Here is a 23,809-nt window from a genome sequence, read left to right as displayed (position 1 = left end):
AAAGTTTTACTAGTAAATATTAATTAATGTTAACAATTTTTTCATATTTAATAAAAGCTATGATTGAGAAAATAGTTTTTTTTGTTTTTATTTCCTTATTTGCCAACCTGCCCCCAGTTATGCACATCTGCCTCCCTGATATGCCTTATACCCTCCTATATGCCACTCTGCCCCATGATATGCCTTTTAACCCCATATATGCCACTCTGCCTCCAGAATTAACTTATACCTCTTTTATGCCACTCTGCCTCTGGAAATGCCTTTTAACCCCTATATGCCACTCTGCCTCCAGAATTGCCTTATACCCCCATATGCTCTGGCACATAGGGGGTTAAAATGCCTATCATGGGACAGAGTGGCATATAGGGGTATAAGGCATTTGTGGAGGCAGAGTGGCATATAGGGGGTTAAAAGGCATTTCTGGAGGCAGAGTGGAATAAGGGGTTAAAAGGCATATGATGATACAACACTCCCCCCCCCGACTTACCAGTGCTTCTGACTCCCTGGTATCTGGTGGGGGCAGCTGTTGGAGTCCGCCGGAACTTCTATGACCGAGCACCGGAAGCTCATGCCACGCCGGTGCTGTGTCATAGAAGCTACGGCAGAAGTGCCAGCAGTAGCGGGGGTTTTCTGCGTCCATCGAGCAGACGTTCGCCGGCTGCCAGAGAGGAGAATTCCCCGCAGCACTGCAGGGAATTCTCCTCTCTGACAGTCGGGGAAGGTGCGCGATGCGCATAGACAACCTGCGCACTGCGCACTTTCCCTGGCGCTCGGTGATAGACGCCCGGTGGAATGCCAGCAGCAGCTGAGGTTACCAGACAGGAGGATCCAGGTCCCCTGCAGCACTGCGGGGGATCTGGATCTTAGTCTCATAGTCAGACCTCTATTTGAGGTCTGATTAGAAGACGACCTCGATTATAAGGTGAGGGGTATTTTTCAGAGCATTTGCTCTAATGAAAACCTTGTCTTATAATCGAGCAAATACCGTATATAGCGTCAGTATTAAGTGAACTTGTACATAATTATGTACAATGTATCTTGTGTTGCATTCAGTCTCTGAACAGTGTTAAAAAGTTATATTGCTGTGAACATTAAGTGTATCACTTCTCTATTTAAGGGGTAAAAAGTTGGAGGGTAATTTAAAGTGGCAATAGTTGCCATTGTTTTTTCTTTCCATGCATCATTGTTGTAGACCGCCACTGATGCGGTCCTTTTATTGAGAGGGAGTTTCATTTTGTGGTGGCTGTTTGCCTTCTGGCTTTCTCTGGTAGTAACAAGGTTACGGATTGGACTAGATTGAACATATATATGTTGTTTGCCTGAGGTGGGTTGATATACACATATATAGAGATAGATAGTTTAATCCGGATATCTCACGAGTCCGGTATCAAAATCGTGAGTGGTGGCAGACTACCTGGGGGGATACAGGCAGGATTTGGGGGTTCATTTGATATAACTTATGCCTTGTTAAGGGGTGAAGTTAGTAAATCCAGAGGCCTGATGCTATTAACCCCCTCATGCCCACGCCCTCCACACAGTCACGGCTTGACAAGTAGTCCTGACCGTGACACACACAGCAGCTCTTGTTCTGCCCAGGGAATCAGGAACCCAGCGGAGTCATGTGAATTTATGTCACGTCACATGACCCTGCTCTGTTCATGCTTTCCCTGGGTGGGACAAGAGAAGTTGTTTGCACAGAGTGCGAACATCGGAGTACGAATATGCGAAAATCAGGAAAAGATGGTGGGTTGATTTCGTGGCGCAATGGGCCACTAGACTAGATTTGCCCCCAGGCCTTAGGCCGCCAGCCCTCCCTTGCCAATGGCCTCCACAGTTACCAGATCTCAAGCCAATAGAGCACCTTTGGGATGTGGTGGAACAGGAGATTCGCATCATGGATGTGCAGCCAACAAATCTGCAGCAAGTGCATGATGCCATCATGTCCATATGGACCAAAATCTCTGAGGAATGTTTACAGCACCTTGTAGAAAGTATGCCACGAAGAAGGAGGAAAGTTCTGAAGGCAAAACAGGGTCCAATCTGATACTAGCAAGGTGTTCCTAATAAAGGGGCCAGTGAGTGTATTTGTGACAGGTAACGATAATTGTTGTCTAATAAGAGAGCATTGTGGAGTGTAATCCCACTGAATTCCTGACCATTACCGCCCACTCCCACAACGTGTGTTCCACTCCTGCCCATTTCTGCAACATGTGTCCAATTCTGCCTGCTCCTGCAACGTGTCCAATCCTGCAAACATTCTCATTCACAGATACTTACGTATTCCCTGAATCACGCATACTTGTTAATACACCCTCCCCCACCCCCTTATATGAACTGCAGATCTTTCAGTGCCGCTGGCAGGCTTCTACAGGGGCAACTGCTTCCCTCTGCGTTGCTCACACTCTGTGCAAACAACTTCTCTTGTCCTGCCCAGGGGAAGCAGGAACGGAGCAGGGTCATGTGACGTAAATTCACATGGCTCCGCTGGGTTCCTGCTTCCCTGGGCAGAACAAGAGCTGCTGTGTGTGTCACGGTCAGGACTACTAGCCAAGCCGTGACTGTGTGGAGGGCATGAAGGGTTTAATAGCACCAGGCCTCTGGATCATGCGACGTGATGTAATTTCACGTGACTTAGCTGGGTTCGTGCTTCCCCTGAGCGGCACAAGAGACGTGTGCGTGAGCAACGCAAAGGCAGCCCTGCAGAAGTGTGCGATATTACAGGGACCCGCAGGTATATTGTGTGACCGCCCTCTGCCCGATGCAGTGCTCTACTGTGTTGTTGTGATGTCTCTATGGCCTAAAATGTTTTAATCACTGCATTCAACAGCAATACAAAATGCATAATGTATATGATAGTTGAAAGACCCCTTTACATTTTATTGTTGTCCTTTAACATTTGCCTCTTCCCTCACCGACCAGCTCCTTACCTTGCATAACATAAATATGGCTACATCTTGAGCTAGCAGATCGCATATGCTTTGACCTGTTGTCAGGTCATGAGCTCTGTCCAAACCAGCCACTACTTCTACACCCCTCTGCTTTCAAGTTTCTGGTATTTTTCCCCTTGAAAATTCCTTCCTTTTGCTGAATATGGTTGATTTGATATATTTTTGGGTACAGTGTTGCTTAATGGTGCATATCTTTGGGTGTAAGAAACTCTGTGTTCAAGGGCTGCAATTACTGATGATATAGTGTAAAGGAGACCTTTTTTTCCCTCACATGAGGATCAGAAATGACATCATATCTGCTGCCTGAATTGGGTTAACCCAGTAAGGAAACAGAAAAAGAAATCTGCTTTCGTATGATAAATCAATATGAAGAAGGCATTATATTATATTAATGTAAATACATTACTTAATTATCTTGAAAACTGCTGAACCATTTTAAAAACACAAGATACAGAACTTATGTTAATGCTTTCTCAATGAACGGTCATCAAATAGACTTTGGATACCTTTGAATATGTTTTTCTTGCATAACTCACATTTTTAATGTTTTTGTTAATAAAATTTATTGTATGTAATGAAGGAAATATACATAGAAATGTATCAGGTGTGTCCGCTCTTTACAAAGCAAAATAACATTCTGGGTCGGTGCAGGCGCATGGATTCTGGTGTATAGTTTAGTTTTTCTTCTTAAAAACTTGGAGGCAAACCTGATCTTCACAGGTTAATTCCTAGAACAATAAATTACATTATTACCCCTCTTGCTGTAATTTCCCCCAAAAATGTGTTAGAACATGTTTTTGTTTAAATGGCCCAGAGATAGTTATACTGCAGACAATTTAAGGATCTAATCTACAAGGGCAAAGTTCTGTTCACTTTAGTTCAGGTGGGTAACTAATGCATTTGCAATTTTAATTACAATGTGCATGGGAATTAGGTGGCCTAAAACTAATTTTAGATGTATTCACATATCTCCGCACACTTTTATTTACTGGTGAAAAAACTCTTGTATTCTAGCAACTCCTTCCCTTAAACATAACTGAGCAACCCAGGGTGAATGTTCCAATACTCCAAACCTTTATGTCACATATGCCTCAAGCATCCTAATCTTGACTGTTGACTGTCATATTCCTAAACTCTTTATTATCAAGCAAGGGGATAATGAAAACTCTGTCAGTTCTTAATGTAAGCTGCTTTCAAATACTTTGTAGGTATTTACGGGTAATGCAAAGTGTTTTATATGTATGCATATTTTAGACAATAATCAAAAAGTCCAAAGGGCTTTGTATGATTTGTTGCTTGAACCCTTCAGAAAACACAATTTGCAAGGCTCCCCTTACCAGATAGAGTTTGTCGCCCTCAATCCAGTGCTTCCAGCCTCGATTCTTCTTCTCCCCTTTTTGAACACAGACCAGTTTGTCTCCATCCCAAGTCACCAAGGTCTACAACAGAAAACACACCTTATCATTAAACACTTGATCACATACATCCACGTTTAGTCTTTGATATGATTCCGCCCTCTAAGAGGGCAATGAGGATTGTTTGACCAATATCATAGAACCTTTAGTCTGTTTTACAGGTACATATAATATGCAAAGGAATAAATCCCCGAATAGACATGTACGCAAATTGTGTTTTATTAAGCATTGTATATCTCCAATTCTGCCAGGAAGATTCACTTGTTATATGTTGGACTCTTATGTATGTGCAATTGTCCCCTCACTGTAGAATGTCTACTTTTTTCCATTCTGATGTTTTATTTTCAAGTCATTTACTTATAGAATAAATAAATAATAGATAGAATAAAGGTAGATATCACAAACACTAAAGTACTGTTTTTATCCATTTGTTTGGAACCCACAGATTGTATTGTTTATGGGTATTCTCTGGGGTTTCACTCATGATGTGCATGGTCTGTTGTCTGTTAATCCCCCAAGGTGCTCCCTATGTTACCAAAGCCCATCCCCTCTTAACACAGATTTATTTACAAAAAAAAAAATCACTTTTTCCCTATGGCCCCTATAATTAAAACCACCCATGTTCCCCAGGGGAGCAACTACCTTAAACAATGTATTAGTATCCAGGGTAGGGATGTAGGAGCACACCTCCTGTGTGACTGCATAGCCTGTAAACCCATAATATCGAACCTGATATTATGATATTGCTAATGATAGTATCTCACTTTAGATGCTGAGTGTATGATAGTTAAGTGTCCCCTTTAAAGTAAAATCCCTCCTACATAAGAATGATCATACACTTTAATACTGAGTATATGATAGCTAAGTGTCCCTCCTATGTATTTGTCCACTTCCTCTGCCCCTAGCTACTAGTCTTGCAGGAGATGTGTTCGGTCAAACAAATCTCCTGCTCGCTGGCGCACATATGCGATATACTCACCACCTGCCAGCTCCACCGCTGCCTTATGTGTTCTAGGGTTCTAACAAGACCCCTGTCTTATTTTAATGTTTGCTGTAGAAGGCGTCAAGATGAAGCTTGCAAAGCAATATTTCATACAGAGCTATTTACATACCTGAGAACTTGTTGGCTCTAGCTGCCCATAGCCTACCCTTGGAGGATGCAGCCAGGACTGCTCTCTGAGTCGGTCCCGCTGAGTAATTTATGTATTTTGTTTACAGCATGACATATCATAATAATAAAGAATATTTGTTTGATTTTTGTACTCTGTTGTAGTGTAGTGAATTCTTATTCCACATGTTTAAGAATTTTGCACGTGCACTTCTCAACACACATTAAGGCAATTTTAATGACCCTTTTTGGGTTGTAGTTATTATAATTCCCCTTTTCCATTGCATAGTATGTTTCCATAAAGCTAGAGTTCCCCTCTAAAACCAAAAACAACATATTACTTCCTTGTAAATATTTATGAAACCAAGTAGTTGACTTCATTGGTGTCTTTGATGGAATCTCTTTCTGTATGACAGTTATTGTTAAGGGCTAATCCTACCTAACCAGCTGCATAGGCCTGTGAGCTGGAAGAGGTCTCTTCCCTGAACTTCTGCCCAATGTTAACAAGCAGGTGCATGCAGGAATACGATGCCAAATTATATTACATTACATATTATATTATATTAGCATTCTAACCTTGTCCCTTTGACTATAAATCTTGTACTGAATTTACCTGCACTAAACGATCATCCAGCCCCTTTGTCTTCTCCTCAAATTCTACTCCGACAGTGAAGTTGACCTCATAATTCCTGAATGTGCTCAAAGTCTTGGTTTTGAAGCTGTCCCCATCTTGGATAAGTTCCTTGGTCTGGGTCAGGTGATTAGCTATTTTCCGTGTAGCAAAATCAATGTCTGAAAAAAAGAAAAATACCGGTATTGTGGAGACAAATGGAAGACATGTTGGTAATTAGTAACTCTCTGTACTCTTTGTGAGCATCCATTTTTTTTCTGGGAAACAGTAAACTGAACAGGTCCTTTTTTATGTTGATGAAGCTCCCTTTATTCACAAACCAGCTATTTTTAAATGGATAGCCTATTGTCCCTGGCAGACCCAATAAAAAGAATGCATATTAAAATACCTTAAGGCATATTCTGCAGAATCAATCAATGCTTTTGCAAGGAGGACACCACAAAAATCTGAAGGGACGTCTTAACTATCATATGCAGTAAAGTAGATATTTGCAGTACAAACATTCAGCCAAATACTCCTTTACTATACATCATGTTGACAAGTGCTTATTAGTAAAATTCCAAAGTTAATTCATGATTTTTTCATATTTTCCCACTTAAAGAAAATTCTTGTATAACTGCCCTCTATGATTATTTTGAAACAAATGGGGTACTACATTATTTTATAACTGCCATCTTTAAATGGTTGATACAATAACACTAAAAAACTGATTTTGTAAACTGGGCACGAATACACTAGCTTTAGGTCTAAAATTTACAGCATTATTGCTCATCAATACAGTTAGAGACCGTCTGTGGTAGTTCAAACAGCGAGATCTATTAGAGCGTTACACTGAGGTTATAAATAGGCACTCTTCTTCGTTTATTCCCCTAGCCTCTATAGAATTAAGAATTATTGGTCACTAGTCTGTCCACAGTAAGATTTTTTTTTATATTTAACACTACAGTATTTCATATTTGTCTAATATACAGCCCAATAGAATTATGCAACAAAATGCATTGTATTATGTAGTACCTAATGCTTTCATGTAGCCTTCAAAGTTTTCATTCTTCTCCATGACCCAGGTTCCATTGTAATCAGCCGGCATGATGTGATGTGATGGGTTGGGAGCAAAAATATGAAATGATAGGGAGAACAGACTGCATAGAGAGAGACCTCTTTATCTAGGTTTATATACTTTGTGGCAGAAACCCTTTATCATAATCACAGTGATTATGATAAAGGGTTTAAAAGTCACAGATTAGCTGACACTAGGCTTTTTCTATATTAATAAGTCCATAGGGCAATGTCTGAGACATTAGCCAGTTCAACACTGTGTTAGACTTAACTCAAGTAAGAATAGAATTACATAATCAATGTGACAAAGTTCACATGTGATCAAAAAGTATTTTGCTGGCACTTGTATATTGGCATTTCAAAGGAGCCTGCAACCCACATCTTATTCTAATGCTTTAGATAGCTGCTTATATGTGAGTAGGCATTTTATATATGTTTTTCAGTAATCACTTTAATAAACAGTATTTCACCAGGACATTGCCCCTCTTTTCTCCCTTGGTTACTATTTTATATTATATAACTGCAATGATTTCACCGTTGAAATAGGGTGCAGTATGCCTCATACTCGGATGGGATTTGATGATTGAAGATTAAATTATTGGAACTTTTATTGAAATTTTTTAATTAAGAATAGAGGAACAAAATTGTTGACATTTATATAATATTATTTATTATTCATTATCCTTCACCAAAGCCTTGAGGGCAAGTGTTACTTTTTCAGAGTTTGTTCTCTTGCAAGACCATGGAAACTTAAAATGCATCATTGAGGTGACTTTCTTTAAAAATAAGTTATTTAATTAAGCATTATCTAGACCCGACCAAGCTCTTCTTGTGGAAAAAGTTGACTGGGGTGGATCATCATCATGAATACCAAGAACTGAAATTCTCCTGTAAACTCCATATCAGTGAATAAACCCTCTTAGGGCATTAGTTAAAGATTAACTTCATAAATCATATATTTAAGATTTTACTGTTAGTAATTCACAAATATCCACCATACAGGCATAAAGACATTTTACTGTCTCTGACACCCCAATAAAGAAGAATGGATATTTACTTTGAACTTACCCGAGGTAGAAGCTGCAGCATAGGAAAGCAATGCCAATAAAATAAATGGGAACACTTTCCACACATGCACACAGGCATCTGAGCAAACCCTCCTGCAGCATTTGCCAAGCTGGGTCTGGCACTGACTGGAGGTATCACATCTTCTCTAAGGAGTATAGCTGGGGAATGTGGAAGGGGGCAAATTAATTAATTTTTCCTAGTCTATGAATTCTAGTTCTGTCATACCCTTGAATATATGTATTGTAAGAAGTGCTGCTAAATTGTTGCCATTATATAAATAAAAGATGATAATAAATGCATATTTAGGGATTTGTCAGAATGAATAGAAAAGTTATTTAATGTTATCGGCTTCAATGCCCCCTTCTTTATGATCTATATAGATGTGCTTTAATGCAGTTATTAATGTACTTATAATTTGCATTATTATAGAACATACTGAATACAGTATATGCAGGCCCGGACTGGGACAAAAAATAGGCCCGGGCATTTAAGACTGAGCAACCCATTTTTATTTATTTATTTATTTATTTATTGTTAAAGCCCACCCTTCATGTACCATCTTTGCATTTCCCCAAATCACTTAAACATTCATGATAGACACAAACACTTATTCACTCTTTCACACAAATCATTAACACATACTCATTAATGCAGTCTAACAAATCATTCAAGCAATTCATCCACACATGAATTCATTAATTCTCATACGCATCCACACACTTCATCCACACATTTACTCATTCATTCTTGTACGCATTCACACTACCCCCTCTCCCCATCCCCTTCTTATCTTCCCCTTCTAACTATGTTCCCCCTTATCACTATGTACCCCCTTCCCCATTTCTCAATATGTACCCCCTCTCACTATCTATCCCCTCTACCACTTTCTATCTAACCCCCCCCCCTTACCCTACTTACCTTGTTGCCGGAGTAGGCAGCAACTGCGACCGGGTCCGCCACTCTAGGGGGCCGGGCAGCCCCCACCAGGGCCGGCCTTAGGGGTGCGCGGCCGCACAGGGCTTCAATTAAAACATCGGGGGGTTTTTTGGTTTTTTTTTTTAAACTTTATTTAACATCTTCCATGTTAAATAAAGTTAAACAAACTTTATTTAACATGAAGGATGTTAAATAAAGTAAACAAAAAAAAACCAAAACCCTGATGTTTTAATTTAAGCCCTGTGCGGCCGCACACCCCTAAGGCCGGCCCTGGTTGGGGCTGCCCGGCCCCCTAGAGTGGCGGACCCAGTCGCAGTTGCTGCGGGCCGAAGTGGCAGGTTCCCCTTATGCCCTGCGTTAATGCGGCCGCATAGGCCCAGTCAGTCCGGTCCTGACTGAGCCTATTTTAAGGTAGGGGCCTGCCATAGTCACATGTCTTCAGGTCATCCTGTGACAAAGGCACAGAGGTCTCTTGTGTCTTCCAACTAGTTTAGAGCAGATGGCTCCCAAGAGCAAAGCTAATCTGCAATTAGAGGCACACAGGTCTAATTGTCCGGCACAGGTGCCTTCCAGAGTTCCTGCGACTAACTGCAGTACAACTATATATATATATTACACACACACACAGTATTATACACATATTGTTGTTTTTGTCTTGTATGCGTTTCAAGGGGATCTAGACACATTTTTTCAGTTTAGCGGAATTGTACCTTTTTGTTTATTTACTAATTTATTAATCATCTCCTAATGTCTTGCTACTTGAAGACATTATTGCTCTGATTTGACAAATAGTGATTTTTAATTGCAAATAGCATGCATTGTGTGGAGATACAACATTGTGTGTTAAATGTGCACACAGTTGAAACACTTAGCAAATGTATATGAGTGTACCATAGGAAGTAAGTGGCACTAGGTAGACAGGTCATTTTATAGGACCCATTATTGCCATGAATCTTCAGCAATGGCTCGGGTCCCACACAGAAGAGGGAAAAGAGTCTTCATACATGATGAAGCAGCTGCTTACTTGCTTATGGTCAACATTGGTGTAAAGAGCCCCCTTGGAGGATGTGGGATTGCCTTACTAAACCTAGTAGCTGCAGTTGAGGAAATCAGTAAAGAAATCCACATGCTGTAGAGAAAAGAGTTTTATAAGGATTTTCTTGTTTTAGAACTTGCATCCATTCATCTCATCTCCTAAAACAATGACATCTTTAGTTTAAGTTGATAATGTATATCCATTGGGGTGAACAAAAAGTTAGTAGTTGAGTGTACAGGAGTTATTCTGTTAAACGTCACAATAAGCGTCGGCTGCTAATTCACTAGCGGTATTGGATACCATAAAAATAATTGATTATGATTTTTGTAAAGTTTGAAAGGAAATGAAGAATATTTATTTGTTTTGCATTCATATACTTGTACATCAACATATTCCATACCAGACAGACTACTCATCAAGCTTAGTAAGTCACATCAGAGCTTTTATTAAAGTACCTAAAGTCACATTATAAAACAAAATCACAAATACCTGGCCCTAAAATAATAATTCAGCAATTTGTGCAGGGATGAGTTTCTAACATCTAACAGGGACAATGTCTTCTTTTAGCCAGTCAGAGTCTGCGTCACTGGCGAACTTTCTTAAAAACCTGTTTGCATACAACGTCTCCAACCCGCATCTCCTGTAGATTGAACACAGAGAAGGAATTAGTCATAACGAGCATGTATCTTTATAATGTGAGTGTGAATGAAAATGTTTATTTATTTATTTTACAGAATGTAAGTGCATTTGTATATGTTTATTCCATGTTCATATTTAACAGTGGTATATTGTTAGATGCGCACTGGATAATATGCCATACAGTTAAAGTTACATACTTATTAATGATTTTAATAAGTTCTGAGCCCAGCCCCTGCTAGCTTACCTCTATTCCTACAGCAGTTTCTCACATTACTGAAGCATTTGGGACCAATTAATTGTAGGAGATTGACCAGCTCTGATGAAAAAGTGCTTTTAGAAATTAAAAATTTGTCTAATGGATCTAATGCCAGATTGTATATTCCTAGCCATGGCTGGTTTATCTCCCTCTTCCAATAATATCCACTTGGTGTGCACTCTACTGTAAGGTTCACGTCATTTATGTTTGTTATCCACTTACAACTATGTTTTGTCAAGGAATTTGAACTAGATCTAGTAAGGAAAATAAAGTTCTTGGTGGAGAACAGGGCTCTACAGAAGGACTTGAATGGGATCTTTGTGAGTAAAGAAGGCTGCAAACTGATGTTGATTTCCCAACATAATACGTAACTGTTTAGTACTTTAGCTCACAATGCAACTCTAATGAGCTCAAGGAGGTCACTTTTTATCAAATTCAACATTTCACGATTGAAACATATGATGCTTAAATTTTAAAATAGCCAAATATATATGTATTAAAAACCCACCTTTAGGACATAGCATGAAGAAAGGTACCTTAGCTTAGATTATTGCCAACATGACGTTATCTCTCCTATATTGCTAAGTTGCTGATTGATACTCTTGGTTCAAGCAGTCTTTGTAAGTGAGGAGATGGGATAGAGCTTCAGGGCAGGAAATTAATTAGACGATAATGCTGGCTGTGATAGAACTGAGCTTTCACTAGGTTAACATCTAAATTATATCTCCCTAAAACAATTATACTGATTACCTAACAAAAAGCACTTTTAATTATTCCAATTTTACTAAAAGCTGTGATGGCGACTGTTCACTTTTAAATATGTCATCTACACTTTATTATTTTCTAATCTGTTATATGTATAGCCTAATAACCTATTACAAGAGGAAACCCTATTTCCTTTATTGAGCTCCGAAAAAAATCTACTATGTTTTTGAAGAAGCTCAAGACCCCATGGATCAATTTCTTGAGTTTCTTACTACTCCTATCCAACTAGTTTTCGTTTTGTACTTAGTGGTTATTCTGCTCCTCGCTCTCATTTCTAAATGTGTGCCAGCTTATCCAGGAAAAGAGAAATAATGCATTAAGAAGAAATAATCATGTATTTCTGAGCATATGGAGGTAAGATTATTGTTCCAATGTTACATACATAAGCTGAATGTCTAAATATAAACCAACTGTAAATTAAGTAATTTTAATATTGACACAGTTTCTGCACAATACTTGTCATAAAATAGCCTTTGGTTAATGTGGTTTGATCTTGGTTGATATTTTGGAATTAAAATGTATATATTTTTTTAAACTGAATGGGAGCTAACATACCAGATGCAATTCATCTCCTTCCACCCACTGTGTCCATCCACGTCCCTCCTTCTCCCCCTTCTGCACACAAACCAGTTTGTTATCTTTCCAGTTGACTGTGGTCTGCAGAGAAAGGGACATGTAACATTTTACATGACACTTATATGAAGTTCTATTTAGCAAAATCTGAATATTTGTTCCAGAAATTCTAGCTTGTATAAACATACTTTGAAATTGCATGTTTCTGGTTTCTGGCCAGAACCTAATAAACCAGTTATCTGATATAGTACACGCAAAAGGTTTCTCAGACATATAGTACCTTGGACCAGCTTTTCGCCAACAAACCTCCTACCCTACATGTCACATAAGTTTGTCCCAGCTGTAGAATTGAAGATTGTTTCAGAGTTGTTTTTTTCTTTTTTACTACTACATTAGTGATTATAAGACAACATCATTTTACTGAAACAGGAAAGCTTTTGCAGGCAGCTTCTTAGAGCTGGGCAGTAATCTGAACAGAAAACCTTAGGTTAATGAGTAACATACGTTTTCTGAGCATTTTCGAAAATTTTAAAGTAGTTGAAAACAAATGAGAATATCTTGGAATAGGTCATTTTTAGGAGGGCATGACCTCCAGTAGGGCAAAATAATAACATGATGTTACGATACCCTCAGGGGTGCAGAACACATCATATATCCCTATTTTATCCATTATTATCTAACTTCTTATCCCTGTAGTGCTTTTATTCAAGGCAAAAATCTGTGCTTTTCCCTCTCACATTACAGCTATTGCTGGGCTAGCCTACACCTGGGTCAGCCCAGAGCTGTGATGACATATTATGGTGTTCTGCACCTTAGCAGATCATATAGGTAAGTGCCAGAGGAGGAGATATCCATGGTTCCTAGCTGATGGGTGCCGAGCTGGCAGACTGCTGCCTTTCTCAATATGATACCCTATGCCAATACCTATATACACCACTTAACACATACTTGACAGCAGATTTGTTTTGCATTAAATTTGTATGTCACTTTAAATTTAACAGGATATCTGAAGCCATTAGAACGGCAATTTGCTTTCTGCTGTATTTGAACCTCAAGAGATCGCAATAGTCTACCCACATATCAGCTTTATGAATTTTATTGACTTTTATGAAGATTTATATCAGCAGAGAAATGAGCTTTGACCATTCATTGTCTTTATGCATGTGGTTATAACTTTGGACTTTTAACCTCTCCATTAAGTGCTAGTATTAACTATGACTTAAGCATTAGTGTGCATTAAATTGTGCACAATGGCCCTGCACAAAAATGATTTTAGGACCATATATTTCTTTTGTGCTTCCCCATCATATAGCTGCTATATCACCAAGGTTATCACTCATAAAAGTAGGTATCTTTCAGATTAGTGTGAGCACAGTAGGGTATCACAATGACACTACACTGCATACAATTTAGTATCCCAGGAACTTACCATTTCTGTAAGTGGGTAACAGCGAAGATCAGCGACACTACAGCTGGGTATCTTGGAAGTTTAAAGTGAATAAAGTCGATATGTCTGGGTGATGACAATTAATGTATTTGGGTATCAGGAGATGAACAGATACACCTGTTGCAGGGTCGGATTAAGAGCATCATGGGCCTGGTGCTAAGGATTTTGGTGGCCTTTTTATGGAAAAAATAAAATAGCTCCTCCGCATCCATGTGTACTGGATTAAGATGACATCAGTGCTAGACAGATAATATAGTATAGAATTTTATGGATTGGGAGTACATCGGTACACTAAAAAATTCATCATACATGGGATGCCTGAAGTCACAATTTAGTGCCACTAATTTTTTTTTAATAAAATTGAAATAGAGTACATAACACAATACCTTTACTTTTTCTCTCACTGATTTCTGGGTCTAAAAAGTTTTGTCCTCTGAAGGGACTACAAATTCAGGAGTAAAAATTAAATACCGTATTTGCACGATTATAAGACAAGGTTTCTTTCAGAGCAAATGCTCTGAAAAATATCCCTCGTCTTATAATTGAGGTTGTCTTCTAATTCAAGACCTCAAATGAGGTCTGACTATGAGACTAAGATCCAGATCCCCCGCAGCGCTGCAGGGGACCTAGATACTCCTGGGCACTTACACTGGGCGTCTATCACCGAGCGCCAGCAGCAGCGGAGGTTGTCTACGCGCATTATGCATACCTTCCCCGCCTGGCAGAGAGGAGAATTCCCTGCAGCGCTGCGGGGAATCCTCTTCTCTGCCAGCCGGCGAACGTCCGCTCGATGAACGCAGACAACCCCCGTTACTGCTTGTACTTCTGCTGTAGCTTCTATGACACAGCACCGGCTTCACATGACCTTCCGGTGCCCATAGAAGTTCTGGCGGAACACCCGCTGCCCTCACCAGACACCAGGCAGTCAGAAGCACTGGTAAGCCGGGGGAGGGTGTTGTATGGGTGGCATAAGACAGATTGCCCCATGATATGACTTTTAACCCCGATATGCCACTCTGTCCCATGATATGCCTTTAACCCCCTATATGCCAGAGTGGCATATAGGGGTATAAGGCATTTCTGGAGGCAGAGTGGCATATAGGGGGTTACAGTAAGTGCCAGGAAACAGATGACCAAACACACACACACCAGGACAGGCTCTGGCTCACATTCCAAAGACACACACGAGGACATGTTAAAGGGTAGTGAATGCATGGAATAGCCCTCCAGCAGAAGTGGTAGATGTAAATACAGTAAAGGCATTTAAGCAAGCATGGGATAGGCATAAGGCCAAGCTAGATATAGGATAAAGGCAGGTACTAAAGGAAAGTACTCAGAGGTTGGGCATTCCAGGACAAGCTCTACCACACTGACACCCAAACACACACACCAGGAAATGTTCTGACACCCAGACACACACACACCAGGACATGACTACATTAATCTGGCCCTGGATAGCTGTGGTCTCATTTCAACAAAAAAAAAAAATTGCAAGAATCTGCCGTAAGAAGGGCTGAACTGACCCTGTATAATGCATAATTCAATGGGTACATTATACTGTACTTGGTCAAGCAAGCTCTTCCTGTATTAGAAACTCCTGTGAGTTGGGCCTTTGCATATCGTACAGTGAAGTCAAGGAGTTAAAAACCACAACTCTCCCTTTAGCGAACAGAACTCTTTGTATGAGAGGAGCTGGGGTATTTTATCATGAAAAAATACAGGTGGTTAATGTCACTTTTTGCTGTCCATTTGGCTGGTGTAAACAATGAGACAATTTGACCTGGGGTGAACAAACTATAAAGGAAACAGCTGCTTACAATGACCTAGAGGGTAGAATGTCCCAGAGGACTTTGTAGCTCACATCCAGATTTGTTTTCATATACATGTACGTCAAAATGGATTCATATACTTTTGCATCTAGTAATTATATCCCTAAACATTTAGATTAACGAAAGAGGCTTCAGTTACTGAAAATAGACATGATTGTACCAACCATAATTATAAATGAAGCAGCAAAAATAAATTAATGCAGTTTTGATTTTTGGCCTCTATAATACGGTATGGGTTAGAAATGAAAAAGCGCAAATGTTAGTATAGCATTTGCCATATCCTGTTCAGTGCAATTTAACAACAACAACTACTACTACTACTACTACTACTACTACTACTACTACAATTAGAAATAAAAGTGGAGTGGGGTTTTCATGCTGTCAGCAGTTATTACAGGAACTGAGAAGCCAGGAAAGAACTAACTTATGTTTTGAGTGCATATTTCATACAGAACTCTTAAAAACATTAGAATAATATTTTCTCTAAACTCTAAATCTGCCTTGTCCTGTATTTATGCCTGGTTTTGGCTGCCTTTCCGAGTATCCCACTGTCTTTGGCAAAGGTTTTAAAATATTTGACATTAGTTTTTTTGCTGGAAAGAAAAATAAAAACTTAACTCTTTAGATTGCTCATTTTTTTTATCTTCTTATTGAGAATATAAACTGGTACTTAGCTCTGACCTCACATGGTCAGCATTGCAGCTAAAGATGCGATTAGAGTTGCCATGCTGGATTTTTTTATTAGTTTGCTAATGCAGCTAATAAAATATAGGCTGGCAGCTTGAACTTGGATAAAACTATCCATCATTACAGTGCAATCCCATGCTACAAGAGTCTGTTAAACGAATTAAATTCAGACACAGGAACAGCTGGGATTACTTAAATTGCCCGCGTATCTGCTACTACCTATGAAAGGTCTTATGTGCCATTCCAGGAGCATATGCAATTCCCGACAATTAGCCATGGTGGTAGCAGACAGTCTTATCATATATTACCATTAGGTTTTTGATTTTTGGTTTTTGATTCTTCAATAGAAAAACGGTTAACATATTTTATTATAAAACAGAAGTAAATATAGCTTTTATAAGCTTAATGATGGCATAATTTTCATGAGCCTGTCAATTAAATAATTAGGTGGCTACCCTACTGGTACAGCGTACCATAACCAGCTTTAAAGATTGGGCCAGGTATTGCCCACCTCTGGCACTACATTTGCTGCTGATACACCTACTAGCTGAGTATGATGGAAGTCCATACCGGATGGAGCAACAGACACGCTTTTCCAGACAGTTTATTTAAACAAGTAAATTATTATTTTTCATGTTTTTTTTCCTGTTACAGGCACTTGGCTGACATGAAAGATAAGATTGTGTCAGATACAGTTTAGACTTTAACCTGTTGCACAAACATGCAGGCACAGTTCATTTTAATGAAGGGAACGACTTCTTCTGGAACATGGCTAACCCTGGAAGCTCTAGAGGGGCTCATCAGCTAACAACTGCCTATCACAATACAGGAGTAATTATTATATTCCCATCTTCTCTCTATATGAAAGGGCTAAACATTAAGGTAAATAATTGAACTACATACTTCTAAACTAAAATATATTATATATATATATATATATACACACACACACACACATATATTCTTCAATAATCACCACTGTTTACTGGTGACGTCTGGGATGCGTCAGTGTGTCACTAGTGATAGCTCATCTCTTACAGTTCACATAAGAAACTTTTTAACACATTTTTTTTTGTTTCAGGACAGCTCTTATATTTGAGAATAATCACAGAACAGCATAAAACAAGCAAGCAAGCAAGCATAGTCTGCTATCCTCCTGAAACATATTGTGGAGCATAGAAACACAGAATTTGATGATAGACAAGCACCATTTGGCCTATCAAGTCTGCCCATTCCACAGACTAGGTAGGCTGTTTTCTTAGTACTAGGAACAACCTTAACAGGGCCTGGGCAAGGGTACATTGTATAACCTTTTTACATCTATCATTATAAGAGGGTCTTGCAGCAAGATAAAAGTAATTAAACGATATTAAACATAGGAAAAAAAAAAGAGCACCTTAAAGTTAGTGTGGTTAGACCTAGCATTTATGGGACCAGGACCAGATGGTCACTTTATTTTTGGATGTTTACAGAAAAGCAGACATACATGTTCTATGACACTTTGCCCAAAAATATACAATATAACAAAACTGGACTGTTCTACAGAAAGATTGCTTGTTAGTATGTTAGAGCATGAGTCGTTTCTTACAGACCAAAGCTGAAGAACCATTGTCACGTCCCAACACTCTGCGGATAGAAGAAAAGCAGGCAGAGTGCCAAGCATGCGCAGAGTATTAACAGGAGAGTGATTGTGTTACTTAACACAGTGTCTTTGCGGTGTGTAGGATGGTATTTATGTCTGGAGTATTGGGATAATTAATCTATTTTTGTCTTTCGCTGGGCCCTCTTTACCTGATGTATCGGTTTGTCTTCGTCAATTTTAGTTTTGTCGCACCTATGAGGAATGGCGACCAATGTGAAGTGCCTACCTTCTTTGTGTCATTTAATAGGGATCAGCACAGGCAGCCTGTCTTAACCTTTATTTGGCCACCTGATGGCAATGCCAGAACACCCTCTCACATTATGAGAAACCAACCCTGTGTGTTCCTCCTGATAGAAAGGGTGAGCAATTCAAGAAATCCCCCACAATATGTTTCAAACCATCCTAACATGACTAATGATTACATTATAATGTCTCAGTAAAACTAGAAGAAAAACATAAAGGCAAAACATGAAGGGTGAAGAAAAATACTAAATATATCCCTGTATTAGTAAGGATTGTAGGCGAGTAAAACATTAAATAAACCTGCCACTGAAAATAATAAAGATAGAGAATATGTTGTATTTAAGCAATGGGTTAGCGTTATTATGGTATTGATTTGATAGAGTTTCTGTTGAATAGACACATAGTAAATATCCAGCTGATAACAGTGTAACAAAGGCAGTAGAGGTAGTAACAGTTCCCCAGGAATTTAAAATCACTTTTTACTGACATCACAGTGTGACGGATTAAAAATAAAGGATGTAATAGGGTCTCAGGCTTTATAACAGGTGGAAATTGTGTTGGCTGGAGGCTTGACAATCCTTTTTGGAATAGATTACTGTTCTCCAAAAGCACACAATAAGGGATCCTTTGTCAAGAAAATAGGCTAATCTGCCCTTAAGTCTTACCATGCATTTGCGATCATCAACTCCAGACAAATCCTCCTCAAACTCCTTTCCCACGTCAAACTCCATGATATAGTTTCTAAAAGTGCTCAGTGTTTTAATGGTCATGTGATCTCCACTCTGAATAATATCTTTGTCGGGTTTTAGCAGAGTGGCAATCTTCCTGATGGCGACATTGACGTCTGTATAAGAGTGAAGAGATAGAAAAGTTGTTTTTCCTTTTTTACCATTATATTTGATTAATTGGGTATCAGCAGATTCTGTTACAGTGGTTTTAAAATTGATAATAATATTAACACATGATTAGACGTACAGTACAGAAGAAGAAAAGGGCCCGAGTTTACAATATATTAAATGAATCCAAATATTGCTAGTGGAATATGCCTTATGCTGTCATTATATATATATATATATATATATATATATATATATATATATATATATTATATACACACACACTGTCGTTCAAAAGTTTGGGATCACTTATGAAAAACAAGGGAATTTCTAGCTGTGTAACATAATTGCAGAAGGTTTTCTAATGATTGTTCAGCCTTTTGAACTTAATCTAGGCTTAGCGAACACAACATGCCATTGAAACACAGGAGTGATGATTGCTGATAAAGGGGCCAATGAACATATTACATTCTAAATTCATAAACGGTAGTTATATATATAAATAGTTTATATACGGCTTGGGTGTAATTTTAGAAAGTGTGAGTGTAACACTTTCAGTGAAGTATCAACAATAAAAACATTAAAAGGCCTTTAATATTTGAAAAAATGATATATATGTGACTGTATGCAAAGAGACCAGAGGTAGGAGGGTGAAAGGCAGTATCTAGCATGAATTAGATCATCATCAACTTTGGAGTTTTTTTTTTAGATGTATGTAAGGGTTCCTATTTTCAATTAAGAAACCCAACTACAATGTGCAGTTACCAATGTGGATATAATAGGAGGACCCAGACTGGGAAGATCTGATTGCTTTGAGAGGAAGGTAAAAGCTTATATACTGCATGAGAGATTCAGAGGGACTGACGTGGCTGGAGGGTGTTAAAAGGGTTATCCTGAATAATGAATGTTTTCACAGCAAAAGCAGGCGATGTCACACCTTAATTCGAGATCAAAGAAACAAAGAATCTACTTTCAGGCTGCAATTTGATTTAACCCATTTGGAGCACCATATCTTGCTTTTTTTGAAAATAAGCACAGTAAGACTGCATTCAAAGCAAAGTTGCAAATGTTTGCTCATTAATACAGGTGCTTTTGGTCACTAACAGTATGGGTAATCAAACCGGTAGCAAATCACGGTAAATCTGTGGCATGCATCGTGCACAAAAGATGAAGCATTACGGGTGGTGTTTGTATGTGAAACACAAACATGATTAGAGTTGTAATTAAAGTACTGAGAATGATGGGAGTTGTAGTGCAGCAGAGGTCTGGGCCTTATGAAAGTTGCAGTATCCAGAGTAAACTGATAAGACTGCTTCGGATTCTTTGTTTGCCCTGAGAATTCTGAGAGTCCAGAAAAGGGGAAAGTTTGACTTTCACCAAAATGATGAATTGGCAATTAGGATTTTTCTTCATCTTTATTACAGAGCTCCGCAGTAATGAGAACTGATGTCTGACTTGCTACACAAAGGGCTAATAAGGAGCCTGTGTTGTAAATTAATGATTTAATTACGAGGCCCTGTGTGAACAGATGATGTCATTACTATGTCATTGCCAGACTTTCCAGTATTATTCTGATCTGCAGTACTGCATTTATCTGTCTGTCCATCCACCAGCTGGTCTGCCTAAAGGAATCCTACTAAAGTAAAAGGTATGTACGTGTGATATATATATATATATATATATATACACACATATATACATATACATACATACCACTATATACCACTAATTGTGCCTGTACTTCAATCTTTGTACTTTGTCATCTAGACTGTAAGCAGGGCTGTATTGTATGGGTTTGCCCAAGTACTTTAATTCAGGTTTTGTCACTTGAATATATGTATTGTAAGAAGTGCTGTGTGTATTGGTGGCACTATATAAATAAAATGTTGTTTTTTTTTCCCCAGTGGTAACCGAGGTCTGTTTGGGATATACCTCCACTGACCTGAAATGCCTTAATCCTTTTGGATTACAACAGTATATGTGTAAACTGTGATGTTAAATCAATACACAAATAAAACAGATTTAGGGTTATGCCAGATACAATCAACGGTGGAAGCTGTTTTATTCACTAAGCTGTGCATTCACAGGTGAGGTGAACAACTCAAACCAATGACTTCACTATACAAAAAGAGGGGCCAACCACTAAGCTGCTTCTGCAACAAGGACCAATTTGGTCCTGAATAACGCAGAGTTAAATTAAGTTACAGTTAAGAAGTCTCATGGATTTAATTGCATAATATGCAAGGCCTTCTTGAAGGAAGAGCTCACTGGGACTGGTCCCTAACATATGAGAACCATCTAGTTAAAATGTTTCAGCTTGCCTATTTACTATTTAAGTGAATTAATATCTCTGAGTTTTTATAGCGCATCTGGCGAGCACTGATAAGGTGTGGCAAAGGCATGCTGGAAGCCAGATGCATGTGTGCGGCTAACAAGGCATGGTTCCAGTGCAAAAAACATTCCTTCTGTTATTATTCCTTTATATTTTGGAAGACAATAGGGCGAATTAGAGACGCAGACAGCAGGCCATGTGTACAGATCACAGCATGTTTCCTTGTATAAAGAACTCCAACTCTGCTTTTCCAATGGGTAATACCACCCCCTCCCTTTGTTGCACAGCACTGAACGCATTCCTATTTTATCATGTAAAGGGAGACATAAAAACCTACTCACCAAGGGCTCTCAGATACTCCTCAAAATTCGCATTGCTTAACATCTTCCAGTAGCCATTGAAATCAGTGGTCATGTTTTCTGGGGAGCAGCACAGGTAGAAGATGTGAAGGTTGAGTGTGTGTTTCTTCCCGGCTGTGCAGTGTGTGTGTGAGAGTAGTGATTGCTAGTTATGGGTTACTCAGACCCTGCTGTTAGCTGAGCCCCTCCTAATTCCATCACAAGGCAAAAAGTTACCTCCCACCCGCTGGTCATCTTAGAATTTGCATCCGCAGAGCGTCTGTGTTCGTACTGCCATTCATCCGAACCTTACATACTCCAGCTGCTATAAACTCCAACTCCAATCAAGCTCAGAAATAATTTCGCTTCTTGAGGATGTCAGATGTTGGCATCTGTCCCATGCAGCGAAAATTTCATAATAGATTCTCCAGTAAAAAAATCCTGGGGAAGGGGGGCTGACTTAACCCAAGATTTAGTATGTTCATTTAGTTCCCTGTTTTCATATCGCATATCATTCTGTACGTAGCATGCACACTTTATAAAGGCCAGGGACAGGGAGGGAAGGGGATTTCGACACACATCCAAAAATAATAATGGCATGCTGGAGGAGGGTTTAAGGGGAAATAATGCTGGGTATAAAGATGGATGGGGATGATTTTGGTACAAAATGGGGTGATGATGAGGAATGGATATGGTGGTTGGGGGGACATGACTTATGAAGTGTGATGATGGTCAGGGGCAGCTCTACACTTACACAAACACTCGCACACACTCTAACACCTTACATATACACACACAGCCACTCCAATGCCATATGCTTGCACATACATACATACATACAAACATACACACCCTCTTAAAAGACTATACACTTTTAAGGCATTTCTGTTCTATCTTTTGTTCTATACCCACAAAGCAGCAATGTGTAAGCTACTGCTCTGTCTTGGCTGCCCCACACTAAATGTCCCTGGCTCCCATGGACCCATGGTAGGGCCGGCCCTACTTCTGGGCCATTTGCCTATGCTTGCCCTCCAGACTCAAAGCCGCTTGCCCTGAGCTCCCTTAAATATACAAATATATATGTATATTGTACGCCTCTGATGTAATCTGAAGCAGTTTCCTCCAAGCTGGGTAGCAGCAGACCAACATCCGTTACTGGGATTTCAGGACAGCAATGCAGAGCACCAAGTCAACAGTTTAATCAGGTGTTTTGTTTTTTTTTGAATAAACAAAATATTATTTTCAGAATTTTTTCGTGTTGAAATATTTCGTTTTTTCATGGCTTATTAACCCTCACTTCACATGATTTTTTGGTGGGTGGGTAATACAGTAAATTTTATTGCATTTTATAAGTACAGAAGATGGATTCCAAGCAAACATAAACAGGCCTATCAGAAACATCAGCAGGCACATCAGAACGGATTTAGAGTATACATACAGATTGAGGAACCCATATAAACGTTATACAGATGCACAATAACATAAGGTAGTCCTGAATGGAACAGCATGCGTAATGAGGTCAAAAGGCATGGGTAATATACTGCCTTCTAATCCCGGGCCAACAACATTTATCAGTAGGCCGACAGTTCGCAAAATCCTACAGAACCCAATATGGGACCCAAAATTAACAGTGGAAAACATCTAAGAAAAGAGAGAAAGAGAAGTGAGGGGAGAAAGCGAAAGAGAGGAGAGAAAAAAAGGGGTAAGGAGTAGGGGTAGGGATGCCACCGGGCCACAGCCAGCAGGTTGGAGTAGACTCTCCGTTGACCCTTCAGATCCATGTAATGGCAGCTCCTGGCGTCGCAAACTTCTCCATCCAAGGTTCCCAGATGGCGAGGAACATATGCAATGTGTCATATACGCCGTGATTTTTTTTTTCTTCTAATTTTAGCATATTCCATATCTTGGCTTTAATGTCGGGAACCGAGGGTGCACCTGACTTCCAGACCCTGGCCACAGCGAGGCGGACTGCTGTGCAGACTCAAAAATTAAGATGGTGAACTGATTTTGTCAAAGCTTCCAAG

General features: G+C 39.3%; 2 protein-coding genes across 2 annotated transcripts; both read right to left on the bottom strand.

Annotated features, from left to right (window-relative positions):
• Window positions 1-3,622: 3,622 nt before the first annotated feature.
• On the bottom strand, window positions 3,623-7,189 carry LOC149288209 (retinol-binding protein 2-like). Its single transcript, XM_089491969.1, has 4 exons — window positions 7,117-7,189; window positions 6,085-6,263; window positions 4,286-4,387; window positions 3,623-3,676 (listed from the first exon to the last, which is right to left on the bottom strand). The coding sequence occupies exons 1-4, from the start codon at window positions 7,187-7,189 to the stop codon at window positions 3,623-3,625; spliced, it is 408 nt and encodes a 135-aa protein (XP_089348095.1).
• A 3,592-nt stretch (window positions 7,190-10,781) lies between these two features.
• On the bottom strand, window positions 10,782-21,861 carry LOC149288208 (retinol-binding protein 1-like). Its single transcript, XM_089492049.1, has 4 exons — window positions 21,789-21,861; window positions 18,945-19,123; window positions 12,414-12,515; window positions 10,782-10,838 (listed from the first exon to the last, which is right to left on the bottom strand). Exons 1-4 carry the CDS (start codon window positions 21,859-21,861, stop codon window positions 10,782-10,784), a joined length of 411 nt encoding a protein of 136 aa, XP_089348175.1.
• Window positions 21,862-23,809: the final 1,948 nt, after the last annotated feature.

Source organism: Sceloporus occidentalis, unplaced genomic scaffold, assembly GCF_023333645.1.
Source record: "Sceloporus occidentalis isolate IW3139 unplaced genomic scaffold, rSceOcc1.0.p SCAF_53, whole genome shotgun sequence".
NCBI classification, from domain to species: Eukaryota; Metazoa; Chordata; class Lepidosauria; order Squamata; family Phrynosomatidae; genus Sceloporus; species Sceloporus occidentalis.
Note: the sequence above shows the minus strand (reverse complement) of the source record. Positions and strands in the feature narration are given on the sequence as shown.

Coding starts and splice junctions, on each gene's coding strand:
- LOC149288209 (XM_089491969.1), bottom strand. CDS start 7,189: ATGCCGGCTGATTACAATGGAACCTGGGTCATGGAGAAGAATGAAAAC. Junction 4,388..6,084: donor TGGATGATCGTTTAGTGCAG/GTAAATTCAGTA, acceptor TTTCTGTTGTAG/ACCTTGGTGACTTGGGATGG. Junction 3,677..4,285: donor AGGGCGACAAACTCTATCTG/GTAAGGGGAGCC, acceptor TTATTGTTCTAG/GAATTAACCTGTGAAGATCA.
- LOC149288208 (XM_089492049.1), bottom strand. CDS start 21,861: ATGACCACTGATTTCAATGGCTACTGGAAGATGTTAAGCAATGCGAAT. Junction 19,124..21,788: donor GGAGTATCTGAGAGCCCTTG/GTGAGTAGGTTT, acceptor ACTCTTATACAG/ACGTCAATGTCGCCATCAGG. Junction 12,516..18,944: donor TTGATGATCGCAAATGCATG/GTAAGACTTAAG, acceptor CTTTCTCTGCAG/ACCACAGTCAACTGGAAAGA.